Source organism: Etheostoma cragini, chromosome 5 (genome assembly GCF_013103735.1).
Source record: "Etheostoma cragini isolate CJK2018 chromosome 5, CSU_Ecrag_1.0, whole genome shotgun sequence".
NCBI lineage: Eukaryota > Metazoa > Chordata > Actinopteri > Perciformes > Percidae > Etheostoma > Etheostoma cragini.
The window spans coordinates 12,345,304-12,367,489 of record NC_048411.1 but is presented as its reverse complement, the minus strand read 5'-3'; the positions used below and the strand labels follow the sequence as shown (position 1 = coordinate 12,367,489).

The window sequence follows — 22,186 nt, the reverse complement described above, 5'->3', positions numbered from 1 at the left end:
AAAAGTGATAAAAAAGTTATAATATAGTATGTCAAAATTGTTCATAATATAGTATGTCGAAAAAGTGATAAAAACATCATGTTTGTATGTATTTTTTTAAAGTGATAAAAATGTCATAGTATAGTATGTTGAAAAATTTGAAAACGTCATTATATAGAATGTCAAAAAAGTGACAAAAAAGTTAGAAAAAATTACGTCAAAAATGTTCAGAGTATGTTGGAAAATGTCATAGTGTGGAAAGAAGTGATGAAAAGGTCATAGTATAGTATGTCAAAAATGTCCGTAGTGTAGTGTGTTGAAAAAAGTGATAAAAATGTCCATGGTACAGTATGTTGAAAAAGTGATAAAAACGTCATAGTGTTGTATGTCAAAAAAGCGATTAAAAAAGTTATATTACAGTATGTCAAAAATGTTCATAGTGTAGTATGTCAAAAACGTGATTAGAATGTCATTGCATAGTAGTCGAAAAAAGTGATAAAGAAATCATGGTATAGTATGTCAAAAATGTTCCTGGTATAGAATGTCGAAAAATGTGATAAAAATGTCATAGTATTGTATGTAAAAAAAAAAAAAAGATAAAAGTTTTATGGTATAGTATGTCAAAAAAGTTCATAATATAGAGTGTTGGAAAAAGTGATCAAAAAGTAATAACATGGTGTGTCAAAAACGTGATAAAAAAGTCCTGATATACTATGTAAAAAAAGAGATAAAAATGTCATAGTATAGTATGTAAAAAATGTTCAGAGTATTGTATTTTTTTAAAGTGATAAAAATGTCATAGTATAGTATGTTGAAAAATTTGAAAAAGTCATTGTATAGAATGTCAAAAAAGTGACAAAAAAGTTAGAAAAAATTACGTCAAAAATGTTCAGAGTATGTTGGAAAATGTCATAGTGTGGAAAGAAGTGATGAAAAGGTCATAGTATAGTATGTCAAAAATGTCCGTAGTGTAGTGTGTCGAAAAAAGTGATAAAAATGTCCATGGTACAGTATGTTGAAAAAGTGATAAAAACGTCATAGTGTTGTATGTCAAAAAAGTGATAAAAAAAAAGTTATATTACAGTATGTGAAAAATGTTCATAGTGTAGTATGTCGAAAAAGTGATTAAAATGTCATTGCATAGTAGTAAAAAAAAAGTGATAAAGAAATCATAGTAGAGTATGTCAAAAATGTTCATAGTATAGTATGTTGAAAACAGTGATGAAAATGTCATAGTATAGTACGTTGAAAAAAGTGATAAAACTGTGATAGTATATCAAAAAAAGGATGAAAATATTATAATATAGTATGTCAAAAAGTGATGAAAGAGTCATAGTATACTATATCAAAAATTTCCATAGTATAGTATGTAGAAAAAAGTGATAAAAATGTCTTAGTAGTATATGTAAAAAAAGTGATAAAAATGTCATAGTATTGTATGTTAAAAAAAGGGATGAAAAAGTATAGTATGTCAAAAGATTTCATAAAATGGAATGTTGAAAAAGTAATTAAAAAAAATCATAGTATAGGATGTCAAAAATGTTCATAGTATTGTATGTTTTAAAAAGTGATAAATATGTCATAGTATAGTACGTTTAACAATAAAATGAGTAAGTTGAGTAGTAAAAATGTCTATGAACTTTACTATGTTCATAGTAAAGTATGTTAAAAAAGTGTTTAAAACGTCATAGTATTGTATGTAGAAAAAAGTAATGAAAAAGTCATAGTATAATATGTCAAAAATGTCCATATAATATGTCAAAAAAAGTGATTACAATGTCATCGTATAGTATGTCAAAAATGTTCATAGTATAGTATGTTGAAAAAGTCATAATATATATATATATATATATATATATATATATATAATATATAGTGAGTCAAAAAAAGTTGTTAAAATGTCATTGTAACTGATAAAAGATTCTTAGAAAATTATCTATTCTTATGTCGAAAAAAGTGATAAAACTGTCATAATATAGTTCGCCAAAAAAGTGTTAAAAAAGTCATAGTTAAGTATGTGGAAAAGAAGCTGTCAAAATAGTCACTGTATAGCGTTTCGATAAAACGATAAACGATAATAAAAAAAAAAATATCAGCAACTGTACCACCAATGCAGTATCATTAAAAAAATCATAGAATACTACGTCAAAGAAAGACTGGAACAGCATGCAAACTCCACACAAAAGGCCCAGCCCACACCATATATCGCCAAGTTTGCTAAATATTTGTACGGTAGGCCTATTGCCTTTTTAGGCGGAATGGGACAAATATTATGAATTATTTCCTCACCAAAATCTTCATCCTGTCAGTTTGGAGAATGCTTTGAACCCTCGTTTTTAGAAATGTACATTAGGAATAAGAACACATTAAAGGCAATATAATTGTATCGCTATTTTAATGTACAGACTGTCTCTTGAACTAACAGCCCTGCCATCTCTCTACGGGGCTTCTTTGGCGCTAATTTTGCCGTTGGGCTGCGGGTGGTGAACTGTTTGACGGTTTCCATGGCAATCTGAAGCGCCTGTCAATCAAGCACCACAGCTCAGCACGGAAGAGTCAAGTTTAGCATCGATGTTAAGTCTCCGCGTTTGACTACCGAAAGTAAGTAGCTAGGTTGTTGATGTTTTACTCAGTACAGTCATATACAGTTAAAGAGTACAATGGTGTTTGAACGATTAAGTGATATGATTTATCTTCATATAAACTGTATGTAAATGAAGTCATAAGTGAGTTTTAGCCAGTCTAACGTTAGCTTCTGGTAACTATATGCTGTTCTATGTGGTTAATGTGGGCTAGGAAAATGGTATTTAGCACTAAAGTTACTGATATTATATTAGCTTTCAGTCATGGAAAGTTAAACATTTGGCATTGCATTACAGAGTTAAGGTGGACTAATTTGTACAGCTCCTGTACTAATGTTCATTTTGGGGAGTGTGAGACAGGAAGGAATTTACAGTCTTCTCTGTGAAAAGAAGTCTGTTTGGCATGTTAAATTAAAGTGTCTTGGTTTCCTGGACAACTGAACAACATAACCCCCCCACTTCTTACAACTGTCCAGTCAGTCTTAACCAGTGGACACTGAGGATTTGTGTGTCTCTATGGTACTGCTGTATGACACTGGATACTTGTCTTCAGCAATAGGTAATGGCTGGCAGAGGCTACGGCAGAGCAGACAGAGATGCAGAGGACACAGATGAGCTTCTTTACACAGGTTTTGTCTCAACAGTACATCTATATCATGCATATTTCACCCTCTTGGGAGTTTGTGCGTACTGTTAGCGACCATTTTGCCTTGCCTTGCCAGATCTTCACAGCAGTGTGTCTGGACTGGACTCTCCTCCTCTCAAACTGGACTACTGTGACCTTCTCCTAGATGCTATTGATGCTCAGCTTGGTCAGCTGCAGGTCTTTGATTTTTATTCTGTCTCTCTGGTCGTCTGTATGTATGTTTGTGTAATCCAGAATACATGTTTTAAACAGTAAGTGTTGATATTGATATATATATTGATATATGCAGGTCCAGCCCCAGAAACATCAGGTAATTTCTAGAGAGCATGATCGCAGTGATGCAGGTAATTTATATCATAACACACACCTTATACCAAATTTTAAGATTTTTTTTAGTTGATAATCTGTGTTTTAATTTGTTTTTTTCTAGCTCTTCTCAACTGGAGATCACTGAGCAAAGACACAGGACTTGGGAGTACTACTCAAACAAATGACACTCCTACTTCTTGTCTTGATTTGATGTACACTTACTCACACGCAATGGAGCAAACATCAGGTAATATTTCCGTATTAGTATTATTAACGGAAAAACACTAGCATTGATTAACTTAATTCCACAACACTTGCGAGGTGCCAGTATATAGTTGCCATGCAACCAGTAGCTTTCTATATTGTCACTCCTAACTTGATAGCGGAAGGGGGGTTGACACTGTATCCAAGTGACATACTACAGTATGACTTTTTTATGATTTATTTTTATGGCATACCATATGACACTATGACACTCTTCTTTGACATACTATACTATGACTTTTTAAGACATTTTATGGCATACTACTCTAACTTACACTTTATGGCATACTTTTATGGCATGATATACGATGACATTTGTATGACATTTTTTATACCATACTATACTTTGACCTTCTATATATATATATGATATTATTATGGAATACCTTGACTTTTTAAATGACGTTTTTATGGCCTAATGTTACATCTATCTAGCCATAGATAATTGCCTGTTGAAAAAATGCATTTGTGAATTGTGTATGGAGCAGAAGATTTATACAGGTATAGTATATATATATAAACGCATGCATTTCATGTCGCGATTAGCAGCCGTACAAAATGTTTCTGAGGCCCGCAATTGGCCTATGTGCTTCTTCTGCACTAAAGCACCCATCTCTCCTCTGCTCTCCCCCCAGAGAGTAGCAGAGGCTGCCAGGCCGGTCCCATTACTCATGACAAAACTAAACTGAGGTTAGACAGAAGGACAAGAGACAAAGAGGAAATAGAGACTCAGAGGGAGCAGGTGATGTGGAGGCTCCAGAGGCTCCTTGGAGACACCTGTAACGAGGGAGGGATGACAGGAGTAACCCAGCCTCCTTCAGACAGCATCTGCACTGAGGACTTTGTCAGATGCTTCAGAGATGAAATGGTCGAATTGACATTGCCAGTGAATAATGTGCAGCAACTTGACGAAGAGGCTGAAAGGACAGAGATACTAGACTGTGATACTTCCCCGGGTGAACAAAAAGGACACTGTATTCTTAATGTTGACAGAAGAGGAACAGCAATGACTGGGGAAAGCAATAAAGAAAAAAACACAGAGACTGCTCACTATTGTCAAAGAAAGGAACTGGAGAAATGTGTTTATGACAGCTATGGAGTTAGTGAATCAGGAGCAGGAGAGACCTACAACACTCCACATAGGCTTGGTGATGATGGCAGTTGCAGTGAGTACTCACGTTACAAACTCTTGCTGATTACAGTGCCCAAAAGATTAAATCTAACTCACTGAATGTGCCTCTTCCTACATCTAATGGGCATATTGCCCTGAGATTTTACTGAGCCCATTCATTACCCTCAGAGGATGAAACCTTTCCCTTCTGGATGTGATCTTTTGCAATACCCTTATACTAAATGTCAACTTTGCACACATACATAACCTAATTAGATTGAAATATGCAGAGCACATTCATGGGGGTGAAGCTTTTAATGAACAACACCATGGCTTTTCCTTAAGTGCCACCCGAAGGATAACACGTTATATCTTTATCCCCAAGAATAGTACAAGAGAATATTGTTTGTAACAGCCCTTTTGTATTTTGGGTTGTAGTTTACACTGCAGCACACTAACCTGCCTCTCGACATTTATTCCTCTTACTTTTCTGGGTCCTGTACATCTTTTTTTTCTTCTTTCAGTCCACAGAACAGAAGTTGTAACAGAACATGAAACCCTGCAGCAGAGCAGCAGTTCTCCTAAGACCAGGAGCTTGGCAGGTACCACTCACAGATGACACTGCTCCTGCAAGCACAGTCTAGCAAATCGTCTTGGAAATTCATTCTTTACAAACAAAAGGGTAGTTACTGGGTAACACTTTACAACAAGGGTACACTAAAAAGGGTAGTTACTGTTTTTGAAAGAGAAACAAATGATTAGTTAACCTTTTTCAGAAAGGCAGTTACCCTTTTTCAGAAGAAAAGGAAGTAGTTACTCTTTTGAAAAAGAGTAACTAATCATTTGTTTCTCTTTCAAAAACAGTAACTACACTTTTATTGTGTACCTTATTGTAAAGTGTTATCGGAAATTTGATTGTATTGATAGATTAGCCCCTTGAGATGTAGCATCTTATTTTCAAGGGGTCCTATAAACAAAAATACAAAAACATTATGAAACACAAACAAAAACAGCATTAGATAACAACCATACACTGGAAATACACAGATACAGACAGCACGCTCACCCTCTCTCACCCACACCCCCCGCCCTCAAGTGTTGTACAAGAAAAATGTAGTACAATGACCCAGATAATACATCAATTACATCAGCATAAAGAGCAATTGAAGCAGTGTACATTTAGTTTATTAGAAGCACAGATAAACTGAAGAGTGTCAGTACAGACAAATTAAGAGCATAAACAGGTTGTTTTAAGATGAGAAAATAAAGATTTCCTGAAGCAGCAGAAAGAGGTAATACAGGAAAATGAGATGGCAGCCCAAACTAAAAGATGTAAGAGACAATGTTTGAAAGCAAACTCTTAAAATGCAGAAAATGATAGTAACAAAAGTACAAAAAATATTTATGAAATTACAGTTCACATAAATTGTGTGTTCCCCCTCAGGATGGCGCTCTCGCATGCAGTCTGTCATGGCCATGGACCACTACTGCACCGACCAGAGTGACTATGCCACACCCACACCAGAGGAAAGAGAACCTCTATCTACATCAGGTAAAGCATCTGACTGTGTATTCCTTTTTGAGTCCACCGTAACAACATTTACATGTCACAGAATTTGCATTTTTTTTGTTTACAAAGCCCAAAAATCATCTTGTGGAAACGTACAAAACCGAAATCCTGCTCTCCGTAAAGCAGAGCGCAACAAGAGAGAAACTTACAGGTAAATCACATGGAAGAAAATTTAAAAACTAACTTTTTTTCTTTTCTTTAGTGTTGTATTCAATTTTTTAATGATTATTTTGCACATAATTCTAACTAGAACTCTGCGCATGATTGTGTATGTCAGACTTGTGTGTTCTTTGGAGAACAATGACAACAACACAGATGAGGAAATGAATCACTGGAGCAGTGGATGCCGGGCTGAGAGGAAGTCAGAGAAGATGCACTCTGATTGGGCAAAGATGAAAATGCGCCTCTCTACACTCCGACAAGTAAGAATAAGTCTCCAAGTCATATTTAGTGTAGAAAAATATTTGTTTGTCATCTGTATTCATTCTCCTGTGTATGTGTGTAGGATAAATCACTTAACTGGTTTGTGTGACTGGTGCAGAAATGTGAGCAGGAGGAGCAGACACTCCAGGACAAGAAGACTCAGTTACAAGATGTCGAGGTCTGCCTTTCTGAACTTCAACAAAGAAGAAAGGTAATGTATACAGTAGTTTATACAGTGCATACAGAAGTCTTCTTAATACTCACAGTTTATGGTATATGTCCCAGCATGCTTTGCAGGACTTAGAGAAACTGACTGTAGAGACAGCAAAAATGGAGAAGGAGAGGAAGACTCTGGAGTTGGTTCTGAGAGACAGCAGGGCAGAGAAAGACTCTGTTAGGTATAAAACCAAACTCCTACTACCTTTACTATACACTGTATACATCAACATGGTAACATCACATTGCTTCAACATAATCCTTTTCTGTATGAAGGGTAGTAATACAACTCTGAATGTGTTGCAGTTGCCAGCTGCATGAGCTGCAGAGACAAAGAGAGTCCTGCATCCTCGAGGTAAGAGACGTGAAAGAAGAACTTGCAACTCTGAGTCAAAGTAAACAGACTCTGAAGGATTCGGTCTTCACGGAGAGGGTAATGACACCTGAATCAAGCAATGTGTTAATTCTTGGTTTTGTTCAGTCATTCAAATGTTTTAATACAATGGGTGTTATTTTTTTTAACAATTGTTGTGTTGCTCCACTGTCCCACAAACAGCCCAGTGTCGTCATGTCAGTGCTGGAGAGAGAGGAGATGGAAAGACAGCTGGACAACGCCAAAGCAGAACTGTTTGCTGAACAGCGACGTGCAAGAGAGAAGCAAGAGTCCTTGCAAGAAGTGTTAAAGCCTATTTGTGTCTATAATTATAACTATAACAAGAATAAAATAGTTGAAAGTAATAAAACAGCGGGGTGCCTGGGTAGCTCAGTTGGTAGAGTGGGCGCCCATGTATAGCGGCTTACACCTCGACGCAGCGGGCCCACGTTTGACTCCGACCTGTGGCTCTTTTATTGCATGTCATCCCCCCCTCTCTCCCTTCATGTCTTCAGCTGTCCTGGTAATAAGAGCCTAAAGATGCCTAAAAATAATATTTAAAAAAAGTAATAAAACAGTATTCACACTTTAAAAACCGAATATAAAATAATAAAAACATCAACAATTGTTACATAATGTTTTGTTTGATAGAGTTATATTTTTAGATGAGGAAATACCACTAAAACATTTCAGCCAAACAAATTATAGGCTAGTAATGGGTTTGTCTCCAGTGGCACTTCGGTTGTTCACCATAGTGTAGAAAATGACAGGTAAATTATTTAAGGTATTCAAAGACTTTTACCTGTTAAAGAAAGCAGGTATGTTGTGTTTCCCAAAGGGTTTTAACAATTTGGAGGTGACTGCAGGTGCTAAACTTGACTTCTTTTGCAGTTTTTATGTATTTATCAGTTTGTTGATATTTGTATTACATGTGATGTGTTTAACAGATTAAAAAGTATTACTATAATGCTAATGTGTCATTTCAGTTTTGCTGTTTTCTTTCCAGTTTTTGTTTAACACTTTGAGTAAAACTACAGTGAGAAGGTATATTTATTTTGATCATGTGTGAAAATATCTCTGGATATGTGTTTCTGTGTGATCTCGGAGCAGAAGTTGGAGGAGACCTGTGAGGAGCTCCAGAGGGTCACGGAGGCGGAGAGCTTACTCAGGAACAGCTGTGCTCATCTGGAGGAGGAACAGAGGCAGAAAAAGGATCACATCGAGGTGGCACCAAATTACATAATTTGCTAATTTCAATAACAAAAAAATCAAAATCCAATAGCTGTTAAGCAAATCTAAATCCATCCAATTTATTCTTTTGTTTTTAACTATCCCTACTATTTTTTGTGTATCTCTTTCTATCAGGCAGTAGAGTGTCAAGTAAGCGAGCTGCAGGGTGAACTGGGAGAATGCAAGATCAGAGTGGGTACTCAAGAGAAGATGTTGGCCCAGAAGGAGCTGCAGGTACTAGATTTACAGGAACAACGTGGGGCTTTACAAGCAGAAAGTGATGGACTGAAGGGGGAGCTACAACGCCTGGAAACCCAGCACTGCAATGCACAGAAAGAGGCCCATGAGCATGCTCATAGATTGATGGTATGTGCTGTGTTTTTTAAGGCTACAAGTTGTGTTTTTTGTAATGTAAAATTAAGTAACAGGTAATTAGAGTTCCTCATTTTTTAAATGCAGGTGGCAGCATTAAAGCAGCAAAAGAAAGAATTGGCATTGGCTCATGAGCAGCAAATGCAAAAGGTGACCAACATGTCTCCAAAACTACAATGCCGATTCTTCAAATGAGAGCATCACAGTTTGATTAATGAGACAGAAATCACTCTGGCTATTCTGTCCTCAGGTTAATAAGCAGACTAAGGAGGAAAAGGCAAACGCGTTGAAAGAACAAGCTCTGTCTCACACACGACACATTGAGGCCTTGAAAAATTCCATCCAGGTCAGTGTATTTTTGTGCAGATAGGAAATCCTCTCCCACACTATCTCGATATAAACTGTTTGGTGTACAGTTGGACTCAAAGTATCAAAGTATGACTGCATGTGTTGTATGTTAAGATTGTAAGTATCAAAACCTAACTTTTCTGTCATTCTCATGATTATTGCACTATACAATATACATACCGTGAATAAAACTCCACAGGGTTACTTTTCATGTAATCCTTTCTTCGTCTGGCAGCTAAAAGAAGAAGAGGCAAAGAAGCTGAGGGATTCTCTGGAGCAGCAGAAGCAGGAGGCAAAGAACCGGGAAGAAGAGCTGCATGTAGACGCTTTGGAAAAGGTACTAATCCTTTTATATATACCATATTTTTCAACACAATTGCATGTTATGCACAGTATGCATCCTTTCAGGTGCACAAAGCAGTAGAGGAGGAGAGGAAGAAGTGGGAGGCAGAGAAAGTGGAAGCAGTGCAGGTGCACTGTGGGATACTGGAAGAGCAGAATAGAAAGAGGCTGAAAAGCATGAGGAGTGAGATGCAGCGAGAGAAGAGTAAAGCACTGGCTCTTCAACATAAAATGATGGAACTAGAAACTGTAAGGTGACTCGCAACCACGATATGTAACATTACCATCTTATATGAATCAGAAATGTATTCTGGTCCTATTCTTATTTCATTCTCTTTCTTTGATTTTCTTTTTATCTGGAAGAGAGTGCAGGAGATGGAGGGTGAAAGCTGTGCGCAGCAGCGAGAGCAGGACTCTTTGCTGGCTGTTATTTGCAAATCGCTGAAAGAAGAGCATCAGGCTGAGCAGAAGAAGTTGCAGAGACAGATGGCACAGGTGCCAAAAAAACACAGAAAACAATCATTTGCAGTCACACAAAGAAATATGGTGCTGTAGAAAAGCTGACATGGTGTGGTCTGTGGTCACAGGAGAGTCAGAGGGCAGTGCTGCGGCTCCAGCAGGCTGTTGAGCTGGCAGAGAAAGAGGCCGACAGGCTCCGGGTGATGCTTGAAGAAAGGGAGAGGAACCATAACCAAATCACAGCTGAACTGGACCAGCAGCTCAGGCACTGGAACATGGAGCTGGGAGCAGAGTGCCAACATCTACACCTCTTAGTGGAGCAGAGTGGCGCCAAACAAAGTTCTGTGCACCTAACTCCCAGGTACAAATTCCTGCTCTAGTGTGAATACATATCTGGTTTAGAAAGATGTGAATATTTTAAAGGGAACATGGTGTGTTTCCAGTTCTCATGTCTTTGTATTGTGCAGTCCTACAGCAGCTGAGGCTCTAACAAACCTGAGAACACTAAGAGAGCAGTTGAAGCAACTGATCAACCATCTACAACAGGAGCTTGATTCACAGAAACAAACCACCGAGCAGCTGAGAAAAGACAAGGTATAGCTCCGAATGGGCCTAATGTTTTAAAATACAGAACAATAAATATACACATGAAAATAAGTTCATATTTTTTTCAGGAGCGCGAATTGAGCATCCAGAGGCAACAGCTGAGGATGAACAGAGACCAAGCCTTGGATTCTCTAAAGGAGCGTCTCATTCAGGTTTATATTTACACTCTCCAAAGCACATACCTTAGACACAAAAACCTCATCACTCACTGCATTAACGCCATGTGCTTCTGCAGGAGCACATTGAGGAGTTAAGCAGTCTGAACTGGCCTCATATGTGTGATGGAGGGGCTGAGGGAGGAGGAGTGGCAGCATCACTTCGCAAACAGCTGAAGGCCAAAGACCTGGAGCTCAGGCAGGTTCAGAGGAGCATGGGTCAGTGGAAGGAACAGACTGCAGCGCGTCTGGCGTGCAAGTTTGAAGAAGAGTTGACAGCAGAACTAGAAAGGTAACAAGCAAACAAACAGTCACAACAGAGGCACATAAATGTTGTTATTTCTAAGTTTTAAGCAGTGATACTACTTGAAAATGTGAAGCAAATTTGCTCTTCTTTCAAAAATGGCAGAGAATCCACAAAAACTTTATGATCCATAGGATATAAATAAAGAATATTATGCTTTTCTATATTTAAATTTTGCTCTAATCCCACAGGTGCAAGACAAAGTTGTTAAGGTGCAGGTAACTGGTTTCTGATGACGTAGCTACTAACCAGCTGGCTGTCCTTACATGAGCATGATCTCACCTCAACTCACTGCGATATGCGTCTTATAGCATAAAAGTAACACTGTACCTGGCGGCTAATAATTCTTTCTTGTAGTTATGTTAATTATTCACAACAAACCACTTTACAAACAGAGGTTTGTTTTCCAGAAAACCATCAAAGACTCAAGAGGAGAGTTGGAGAAAGTGTGAGAGGCCTGAAGGACAGATGGTGTTTAGTGCAAAGGTAAATGTGTTACTGTTCCTGTGTGGGCACGAACACCAAGCTTTCAGACATATGTCACCTAAAGATAGTTCATATTCATTTGTTTACCGACAAAATGCCTCTATGTCTGGGTTTCTCTTTCCAATCAGGAAGCTCAGAATTCGGTTTGCTCTGCTTCCCTCCATGTTGTGGCCTCTGCTGCCTCCCACAGCCCCTCAGACGTGGCTTCATTTAAGCTTCTCCGTTACCTCCAGAGCAGAGTCAAGCAGCTCCGCGTAGAAAACCAGGCCTACAGCCAGAGCCTACACCCAGAGCCTTCAAATACAAGCCCTTTAGATTTGCCCGGATCCTATCTTACAACAGTGAGTATATTGTTAGAATAGCCACTAGCTGCATCCACAATGGTGATGAACAAGTATACTGCAGACATTACTATTTGATGCATACTGCCGTTTTTACATTTATAAATGACAACTAGTACTGTCCTCTAGAAGCACCACAAGAAACAAGACACATCATCCCAAACTAGCTGCTTGTCCTCTGTAAAAGTACTTCTACTGTACGATGAAAATCCAACTCTTAATGTGGCAGTATCAGTAACATTCAATTATTATTATTTCTGTGCTTGTTTTCATTATAATATGTAATACTTGTGTCTACTTGCTAGATCACTCAAGGTCAAGACGTTACTGGGATTCAGAGTCACTCACCAGTCAGGACTGTCTTCAGTTAAGGACAGGCAGCCTGTGTGTGTTGCAAACACCAGTAATATAATGTAATGTCTTTCAAGCTATTTTCTGTGGCCATAGAAATGAATCATTTACGGTTACGTGTACTTAGGATGGCAGGTTAACAAGCAGGTCACAGTGACAAATTACACAACCCAAGATTGAGTCATTTAGTTCACATTTTTTCTGTGTTAAGGCAGTTTAATTTCACAGCTTCAGCTTACAATAACCTGTGAATAGGCAATAAACTGACATTTCACCAAAGACCATGTGAGTTATGTCAGAGAACCTCATAAAGCAGACAGGTCTTTATGGGAATACTATGTATGATCATAAAAGATGTTAAATTGTACAAAAAAAAGGTTTGTAGATTGCTGGCAAGTTCAAACTAAATTATGTCATTAGCCTTTAATATAACGACTTAACTGACTTTGTGAAAATGTTTTGTCTTAATGTAAAATAATCCACTGGAACTAATGTCAAATATTTTGCTATAATCATTAGTTAGCCATGCTTCTGTTTTACAATGTGTCTCAGCAGGCTGGAGTAGTTGTGTTGTTGGATCTCCCTGTGAGATCAAAAATGTTTAAGAATGTAGGACCAGCACCTATTTATAAAAAAATTTGCCAAATCATAATTGTCAGCATTGTTATCAGAGCTGGCCCCAACTGAACTGATAAATAAAAATCATCCTCAATTAAAACAATGACATGGCTCTAATTCACTTAAAACAGTAAATCATTTAATTTTGATGGACAAATTTGAGTTCTTTTTTTAAAACCTAATAGTTAATTGATTAAAACCTTACTTAGCTAATTTTTTATCAAAAAGTTATGTATGTATGCATATGGTCACTTTCACAGGAGTTAGTCCTGGACCCCTACTCTTCCTGGAGTGAAGATAACACAATGATTACACGGTTCACCAAACAAGACGATTGCTTTCACTTCACTGAAGTAAGAGTGTGTTCAACTATGCCATGCAGAATCTCTACATGGACAATGTAAGAGTTTATTCAAAAACAAATAAAAAATCTGAACACATGATGGCTGGTTGCAATTCTGGTTATTTATTTATGAAAATACAATCAAATCATAAATAAATGTGCATTTCCATGACTCCTTTACGAATATCTCAAAGCTCACAGATGGCATTCTTGCTAAGCATTATATGAAGATAAACGTCTATCACAACAAGAACAAAAGCAAGCAGGAAGCTGTGCGCAAATGTGAACACACAGTAATAGTTAGTGTCCTGGCAATGATATTCGTAAGCTTAACATAAAAACTGTACAAAATTCAGATGCTGCACCAGATGTTTAACACAGAACAAAGTCATATTAACCCTTGTTTTGTCCTCCCGGGTCAAAAACTGACAAGAATTTGATATTGGAATGAAAGTGACCAATTGTATGTTGTGTTGTATGGAATCCAATCCATTTTTTTGTGGTAATTTGGTTAAAAAGAAACCCATATTTCAGATACAGACATTTTTTAAAGAGGTCAAATTTGACCCGAGGACAACAGGAGGGTTAACAGTACACCAGTGTGTTGTTGGTCAGGCTTTGGCCAAAATATGTACAACGTTTCTTATTTCTAATGGCAAAAGTTAATTCTGTACTATATTTAAATTGGTTATGTAAGGCCGTCTTTAGAACTTTTCAAAGTTTTGAGATCATGACAGGTGTCTTGGAGATTTAAATAAATAATACTCATTAAGTCAGCGTTATTGTTACATAGTTGTATGTGATTATATTGAGAAAAAAACTAAACTGAGTGACTGTAAAGCAAAAGATGTGTTGCACAACTGTCTAAAAAAACAGCACAATATTCATGTACAGCCAACGTGCCTTGCCAAACTGACCAACTTCAAGAGATTTTGACACCTTTACAGTCTTTTTTTGACTACAATTTCAGTCTTTAACTTTAGCATGGTTTCTAAAGTCATCAAGCGCCGTTACATTTCCATGTCCTCCTCTCCAGAGCCGTGGGCTACAGGAAAGCTGTACAGAGAAGAGTGTGTGTCTGTTGTTGGACTGGATGGGCGGAGGGGACTGTGAGGGGTGGGAGATGGGCATGGAGTCGGGGGTTGCCGAGATACTGTCTGTTGTTTACGATGTTTCTGAAAGGAGCCCTTTCGCTTCTTACAAAAGGGATCGTCTGGTGGCCGCCACAACACCAACTCCATGCAAGAATGGCTCCTAAAGATATGACATAAAATAAATGTGTGTGGAGCTTTTCAAAGAGGGAACAGCGCAACATGAGCCGTGTAACTTCATGAAACATTAAACGTTCCGATAACAACATTAAGAGAACATACACGGACTGGGCTACCGTGTGCGGTAGGATGTCGCTGATGCCGCGCTGTAGACCCTCCTTCAAACTGTCAGAGATTACCAGCACTGGCCGTCTCGGGGCTGGCTCTACATCCAGATCTTCATCCTCATCATCATCCTCCAGTGTTATTCTGCAATGCATAAATGCCACTGTTTTTGCTTGAAGAAATAAAAGGTATAGTATGTGTTGTTGTCCCCTTTTCATGTGATACAACTCCCAAAGCCATCACCAATACTAAATAGCAAATAACGCATTGTGGCAGGCATAAACGGGAGACCTGCAAAACTAGGAAGGGAACTAGCAAACATCTTGACAATGTAAAGGTGAATGCAACGGAAAATACCAGAGAATCTGTGAAGTGTATTTAAAACATTTTTGTTTTCTGACTTTTACAGTACATGTTGGTATGATAGTTACTAAAGTCAAAATCATGAATTAAGGATTTCTTTTCAGAAAAAGTTCTAAAACTTTAAGATGTGTTTGCAACAGATTTTGATACATTTTAAACTTGGGCTGAATCTCATTTCTCTATCTCACCCCTACCCCTTACTCTAGGTTTCGCGCGTTCACGTGAGACCTGGTGCTGTCCCATTACTCTGTTTGATTAAGGACTAGGGCTAAGACAAAGGGGTGTATACCCTTTCAAACCAAGTGAGGACGCAAGCTTACTTGTAAACAAGAGCTATTGTACAACAAGCAACAATGGCTTCCGCATCGACCTGAGAGACGCATAAATTCAAATATTTAAATAATAGTTAATCGGCTGGTTAATACTTGTTCTCCTTTCTTTAGACATCAGAGCTGTGACCCACAGTAACGCAAAACAATAATATAGCAAGACAATGCGACAGATTCCAAGATGGCTAATTCGATTTTTGGTCATAAAGTGTAAATTGAAGTCTAACTCTTCAAACAACCAAGAAATCAGACAGCTTATTTGCAACTTTTTGCACACACTGCTTCTTGCATACCTGTCTTCAATTTCCTGAAGTTTCCTCTGAGCTGCCTCTATCTCCATGCAGGAACTCTCTGCATCTGGTCGCGGCGGGGCAGAAGAGGGCTGTGGCAAGCTCTCAGATGCTGTGCAGGGCTGTGAAGGTGCAGGGCTGGCTCGCTGTGCAGGCAGAGGAGGGCAGCTGTTCGCTGTAGGCCAGTCTTGACCGATGCTAGAGTCTGAGTTCTCTGAAAAGTTTGCTTCTGCCTCTACCATTAACCTCCTCCTTTTAGCACTGCATCCCCTGAGAAAACGTTGAGATATTTATCACAACACTCAGTATGTGACTATTCCAAGCATTGTGAATTGTTAAGACAGCTCTTTCCATGCATCTCTCACTTACTCATCATCAACTCTCCTCCTGTGCTTCCTTAGGCATCGTGTCTCCCAGCTGCTTTGGAACACAGAGACGGATATGTCAACACACATGATACATGAAACATGTCAGGTCAAGATTGAAAAGTTATTTCAAGTGTTGCATTTGTATTTTTAACATATGCATGGAGTGAATTTGCAATCTCCAAATCATCTGCTACATACTTGTTAGACAGAGCTGCTCTCTGTAGGTGACCAGAAGTACTTGGAGATCCGAGGTCAAATTCAGGAAGGCTTGTGGGGCCCGAAAATGAATACATGGCTGGCAGAAACCCCAATGCACTGCTTGTAGGAGCAGGGTGATGCATGGTCGTCCAGTCGGTGAAATTATTTGAACAGACCCATAGGTAGATAACTACAAACGGATCTGATCTGGAACATCAGTATTGATACCAATCAGATAAACGGTTAAAAGATATCTTCTGTAACCTAACGGTACATGGTGCACAAGTTAGGAATCTGTTTACACAAGGGCAGCTGGCTGATAATCTAGCTAGCTAGCTAGCTACAACGCAACTGCTGCACGTACTGTTTAACATAGTATGACGTTTCAACTAAAACTATTATTTATACGTGACATTGTTAAACAAAGTGACAGCTAGCTACATCCATGCGTTATTTAAAACTACTTTGAATAAGCCCACCAGACCTATAGCTATAGCATTACAGACAGACCAGCCCCTTTCCGTGTTTATGTTGTTGATGTTTAGCTAGCTAGCTAATGTTAGCCAGTATCCGTCAGTTCACTGTTTTCCTTTTAAATAATGATGCCATTAAGCCATTAGCACAACACAACAAGCTCTACATACCCAAGTCTTACTAACTTATTATTGATACCACCTGCGAGCAGATAGCTCCTGTAGTAAAAGGTCCTTTTGGTGTGAACTGCTTGAATGGTAGGGTGCAATAAAATGACGCCAGTTAGCTATTCTCACATAGGCAGACTGAAGAGTAGCGCCAGAAAACTCGTCAAGGTTCTAGAAAGTGCGGATGTTACGTTAAGTGAATTGTGGGAGGTGTAGTTACTACAAAGTTTGTGTTAAACACTGTGCGACACAGAAACAAAGATAACGAAGTGAAGGTTTAGTTGAAGCGTTAGCACCAGTTGTGGCTACTTACATTGACTAACTTTAGTTAAAATGTCAGTTTGCAGGACGCAGCTATTGACCAAAAGACGACATGTGTAAAGTAAGATACTAGACAGCTGCCACTTGTACGTTCGTATTTACCAAAGAGTATATGTGTTGACAAGATAGTTTCCTCTGCCCACAGATCTTATGCTGCGTTCAAGGCAACTGGCACGGGAATCAACCATGTACAAACATAAACAACAATGAGCCCTTGTTGATAGTGAACAGACGCTCGTGATTAACAGATACATAGAAATAAATATACAACGTAAAGTAATTCCGCACATTGTAATCAAAACAATACACATACGATTTTGTACTATTACAGATTATTTTTATTTAATTAAGCCCTTATGTTGCCGACTACAAATCACCCATACCGTTAATATATCAATACAGTCTATTGTATCACCTAGCTAGAAGGATTTGTCTTCCCTTTTTCCTGAAACGCTACTAAGTGGTGAGTCGTTATTTGAAGTCGTAATTTACAGGCTAAAAACTGGGTCTGGAACACAGCGTTTTTCTATGGTTAGGGTTTAAAGGGACCGTCTTGCTTTTCTCATCGCTTTGTCATCTCAAATGACGAGTCATGTGACAGTGAGATACTATAGTAGCTGTTGTCTCCCTCTGGCTCTGTTCTTTCTCAGCTGGGATTCTTCACACTGGACTCTCTTTCGAGGTAAGACACTTCCAAGTTAAAAGCTTACAATCTAATTACGAAACCGCGATGACAATTATAATGATTTTGTAATATTTACCTATCATCGTTAATGGACTATTCACAGGCATTTTGCATCTATTTTAGATTTATAATTGGACATTCGTGTACCTGACTTTCTCAAATACGTGAATACTTTCATACTAAGCATTTTTTATCTTCCCATTTTACAGTAGGCCTATTATCTGTATTGTTAGCCTACTTTAAAGTTTTAGGCAACAATAGTGATTTCCCCTGTTAGTGTCAACAGGTTGCCCAGAATGCTGTCTTTGGTCATGATCACAGGCCTTCTTGCCTTTACCTCTGGTAAACCATGTGGTAAGTATTTTATGCTTTATTACAGTTATCACCAATCATTAAAAACCCTGACAGCCATTACTAAAACTGTTTGAACACAGGAAAAACCCAGTTTACAAATACACTAACTCACTGGTTTGGACATTCACTGATTGTGCAATTACCAACATCATATATTTAAATGGCTTCATATTGCTTGCTCATTTACAAGTGTAATTGTCAAACTACAGAGAATGTTGGCCTTTTTATATTTTAATCCAGATACTGAAGCCAACCGTGAGCCGTACCTGTCACTCAATAAGAATCTCCTTCACTCTCTGGAGACGCTGGAAGGACTCCCCAATCCCAGTGTCCACTTGGCATTACGGCTGTCTAATGACCACAACCTTGCCAAAGAGAGCGAACACTTGAATAGACTGAAAAACCTTTTGCACATTGACATTCAAAGGTATTGCACTGTTTATAAATCCCCTCGTTCTTCTGTGTTACTCATTGTTGTGACACGTCACATTTAATGGGATTTTAAATCTGGATGTCCGTTGAGTTTATATTTTTTTCCTTGATGTTCTCACCTGAACCTGAGTCACCTGTGTGTCTTTCTCAGCTCTCTCTCTAACAGCCAATCCGTGGTCGGCCTCATGGCGCTGTACACTTTGGCTTTGAAGTCCTCGTGCTACGACCACAACACGATCACCTTCACCGTCGGGGAGAACAGTGAAACGCTGTTGACACACCTGAAGAAGCAGATGGAACAGGAAAAAGAGCATATTGCCTGTGAGTTTTCCTTTTGACCTTCTGGAGGTCAACGGTTGTCATAAAAAGTGTTCACTATTCTGTTTAACATTTGCTACAAAATGAGTTGAGAATGAGAGTTCAAAGTTTATTTAGTGTAAATATTTCTTCAGAAGGGAAATCCAAGAAAATTGAAACAACAATTCAACATTTCATAATGTATACGTTAAGTATTTGTGTTATGGCTAACATTATCAATAAATCAATAAGCAATCAATAATAAATATATTTAAGTTTGGATTGAATTAGTCATTAGAACAGCTATTGACTTCTCCCATCCAAACTGATCAAAGGAGAAAATAATGTACCTTTTTATTTCTTGAACATTACAGTGAAGTCATGTTTTAATATAATTTGCTTTCTTTTATTTCTTCTCTCCTTTGCACAGTCAGCCATCGCCCTTTGACCAACTATTACCAGTACTCTCTGGGTGTGCTTGCTCTTTGCGTGAGCGGCATCAGGGTCAACAACCATGTCACCAACAAGCTCATCAAGGCAGTAGAACATGAGCACCTTAAACAGGGAGACACTGAGAGTATTGGTGAGTGTTATCTCCCTAAATGTTTTCTTTTAGCTGTTAAAATAAATAGTAAATAGATATTGAGCAGGAGGGAATGCATTCCAATTCTTAAAAATGATCAATAAAGTTAGTGTACTTACAAAGATGTAATGCTGCAAACTGTCTGTGGTGGAGTGAAATAGTGTAATATAATAGAGGTATTACATTAAGAGTCATGCAGTATTTACGACAGATACATTACATAAGGTTACCTCAGATTAACTTGAATAGGGGGGTCATCTCTCAGACATTTGCCAGAATAAGGGTTTAGGGTGGGAATGTGTACATAGCCTCAGTTCTGTTAACACTACCACAATGTTCTCTGTATACGTGAGGAGTCCAGGTTTAGTTCCATCCTGTGCTTCAAGTTCAACTCTCCCTCTGTCTGCCACATGCTTTATCTTACTTTCTCTCCCAAGATACCTACGCCATGGCTGGAATGGCACTCCAGTGTGTAAAGAACGCTGGTTCTCATGTGCAGAATGCTGCTGCGCTGGACACAGCCCTTAGCAAGATCAAGCAGAAGCTCTTGGCATCTAGTAGGACAGACGGTCACATCGGCAATGAGTTCAGCACAGGCCTCGCAGTTCAAGTAAGGATCTTTTTCCGTATTTTTTTGTCCAGCTCCCTCTGTCTCTTTAATTGCATTAGTTTCTACAGAGCAAAATCTTTGCAGCTCACATGTTCTTCTTTGTTGCGTCCAAGGCTTTGTTGGCGATGGGCAGCCCCGTTGCAGAGTGTGCCGCCTCAATGGAGGCCATGAGGACAAGTGCCAGAAACAACATATACCACAACCCCATGTCCATATCTCAGATCCTGCCAGCTCTCCAGCAGAAATCCTACCTAGCGGTTGAAAGCATGGACTGCCTCAATGAGAGTGGTATGCAACACATTTTTTTCTTCCCACTGTGGCCACTGTGATTTCACTGTTCATGGTGTGTGTATGTGTGTGTGTGTGTGTGTGCGTGCATTCTTACAGACACCCTAGTGCTGGAGCCCATTGATCCTGTGGTGGTTTTACCTAGCCAGACCAAAGTGACTGTGATGGTGGAGGTGGTGACGTCCAGCGGGGCAGCTGCTGTTTACTCTGTGGATGTGCCTAAGGACAGCTCTCTGTTGGACGCCCTTGAACTTCTCAAGACAAGACATGGTGGCTTCACGTGAGTTCATATAATGTACCTTTTTGTGCGTGTCAGCTTTTTATAGCTTAGAGTCCTGAATGCTGGCCTACGTTGAGTAATATTTCATACTGTGTGGCAGGTTTGAGACAGAGTCCAGCCTGTGGGGACCTTTCCTAAGTGTGGTGAACGGAGAGCAGGCCAGACAAAGCGACCGCAGATACTGGCACCTCTCCTCGGATGGCAGTGCACTCAGTCAGGGTGAGGACACACACATACATTGCATTGTAACTCACTGATAGAGCATTCTCTTTATTTATTGGATCTGCAGCTTTAATTTCCCTTTGGTGAAAAATGTATGTGTTTTTTTTTTTTCTTCAGGTATCATTGATTTCAAGATCGAGGCGGCTCAAAAGATCACCATCAAAAACACAAGCTACTGAAAGTCAGTCACTGCAGATGCAAGGGTGACGGATGAGGATCAAAAAGCAGTTCAATCCTTTTTCTAATCTTTGTTGTCTTAACCAGTGGTTATACTTAAATTGTCTGATGCTATAAATGGTCATAGTGGTTTAACAGATTTTTTCATTTCAAGTAGATTTTAAGCTTAAATAAAAGTATAATTTAGAACTAATTGAACAGAGTTTGTAAGCTTTGGATTGTAAAATGAATGTGAAATGTTTATTCATTGTCTTACAAAGCATGATTGTGCTTTTTTAAAATAATTCCAGAACGGTTGTGATGGCTGTTTGAATAAAGAGTTTTTGTTGGGTTTGTGTTTGCGTTACAAATATGAATGATAAGCAAGTGGTACTTAACTAGATTTCTTTATAAAGAAACACACTTTATACCACATTTAATCAAAGCTATGCAATTTGGGTATAGTTAGATTTTTATTGCATGTGTGTAAAGTATCTTCATTACGAATTATGAACGTTATTTGGCATATTCACACTTACAGTATTGTAAAACAAACTAGTGCCTCTATCATCTTTTTGCTGTTGAAATGAGGTATTTCTCATAGCTGAAATTATCACATGGTATTGATCAATTATTTGAGTGTCACACCGTTTTTTTTTGGGGGGGGGGGGGCTTTAAATTTCACAAAATATGTGAACATGAAAAAAACAGCATAATTACATAGACAGTTAAACGTAAATAGAAATAAAGCAGCTGACCTCATCCATCTGTGGAACTCTAAGGGAAAGTACATCCGGGTTCTTTTTAATCTTCCTACTCTCTGGATGGAAGAGAGCTTTCACCAGCTCAAACTGTGCTGCATCATATACGTCCTTATATATGTACGCTAAACGTATGAAATCCAAATCAAGTACGAATTTGTCATTTGCCAGAAATGTCCTCTTCAAACGGGGGGGGGGGGGGGG

The 22,186-nt window shown here is 38.5% G+C and overlaps 4 protein-coding genes across 7 annotated transcripts in view; 3 read left to right on the top strand and 1 right to left on the bottom strand.

Moving 5' to 3' along the window:
* The first annotated feature begins 2,441 nt into the window (after positions 1-2,441).
* Positions 2,442-14,293, top strand: si:ch211-102c2.8 (trichohyalin). The gene is made up of 30 exons (XM_034871961.1): positions 2,442-2,580; positions 3,038-3,190; positions 3,284-3,384; positions 3,497-3,551; positions 3,638-3,763; positions 4,416-4,946; positions 5,416-5,493; positions 6,336-6,443; positions 6,531-6,612; positions 6,739-6,883; positions 7,003-7,095; positions 7,170-7,282; positions 7,407-7,533; positions 7,657-7,776; positions 8,584-8,697; positions 8,839-9,069; positions 9,163-9,225; positions 9,326-9,421; positions 9,659-9,760; positions 9,832-10,014; positions 10,129-10,260; positions 10,353-10,585; positions 10,692-10,818; positions 10,899-10,982; positions 11,066-11,277; positions 11,481-11,507; positions 11,700-11,775; positions 11,904-12,116; positions 12,246-12,296; positions 12,422-14,293. Exons 2-30 carry the CDS (start codon positions 3,124-3,126, stop codon positions 12,485-12,487), a joined length of 3,756 nt encoding a protein of 1,251 aa, XP_034727852.1. The 5' UTR covers positions 2,442-2,580; positions 3,038-3,123; the 3' UTR covers positions 12,488-14,293.
* ccdc117 (coiled-coil domain containing 117) lies at positions 13,833-17,468 on the bottom strand. 2 transcript variants are annotated; one of them, XM_034871964.1, is made up of 5 exons: positions 16,353-17,468; positions 16,156-16,206; positions 15,790-16,056; positions 14,802-14,948; positions 13,833-14,682 (listed from the first exon to the last, which is right to left on the bottom strand). In XM_034871964.1, exons 1-5 carry the CDS (start codon positions 16,493-16,495, stop codon positions 14,439-14,441), a joined length of 852 nt encoding a protein of 283 aa, XP_034727855.1. In that variant the 5' UTR covers positions 16,496-17,468; the 3' UTR covers positions 13,833-14,438. The 2 variants fall into 2 exon arrangements, with proteins under 2 accessions (XP_034727855.1, XP_034727856.1); XM_034871965.1 differs by having other exon boundaries at positions 16,156-16,203.
* Positions 17,469-17,870: 402 nt separating this feature from the next.
* On the top strand, positions 17,871-21,266 carry tcn2 (transcobalamin II). Of its 2 annotated transcripts, none has more exons than XM_034871962.1 (10): positions 17,871-17,996; positions 18,277-18,353; positions 18,594-18,780; positions 18,937-19,106; positions 19,513-19,665; positions 20,103-20,275; positions 20,389-20,563; positions 20,663-20,843; positions 20,944-21,062; positions 21,183-21,266. In XM_034871962.1, the coding sequence occupies exons 2-10, from the start codon at positions 18,296-18,298 to the stop codon at positions 21,242-21,244; spliced, it is 1,278 nt and encodes a 425-aa protein (XP_034727853.1). In that variant the 5' UTR covers positions 17,871-17,996; positions 18,277-18,295; the 3' UTR covers positions 21,245-21,266. The 2 variants fall into 2 exon arrangements, with proteins under 2 accessions (XP_034727853.1, XP_034727854.1); XM_034871963.1 differs by having other exon boundaries at positions 17,907-17,996; positions 18,286-18,353.
* Positions 21,267-22,083: 817 nt separating this feature from the next.
* dguok (deoxyguanosine kinase) overlaps positions 22,084-22,186 on the top strand; it is a 4,084-nt gene continuing 3,981 nt past the window's right edge. Inside the window, exon 1 of one of the 2 annotated variants that reach the window (XM_034872635.1) lies at positions 22,084-22,102. The gene's annotated coding sequence lies outside the window, so the exon portion shown is untranslated. The other variant, XM_034872636.1, reaches the window with a different exon arrangement.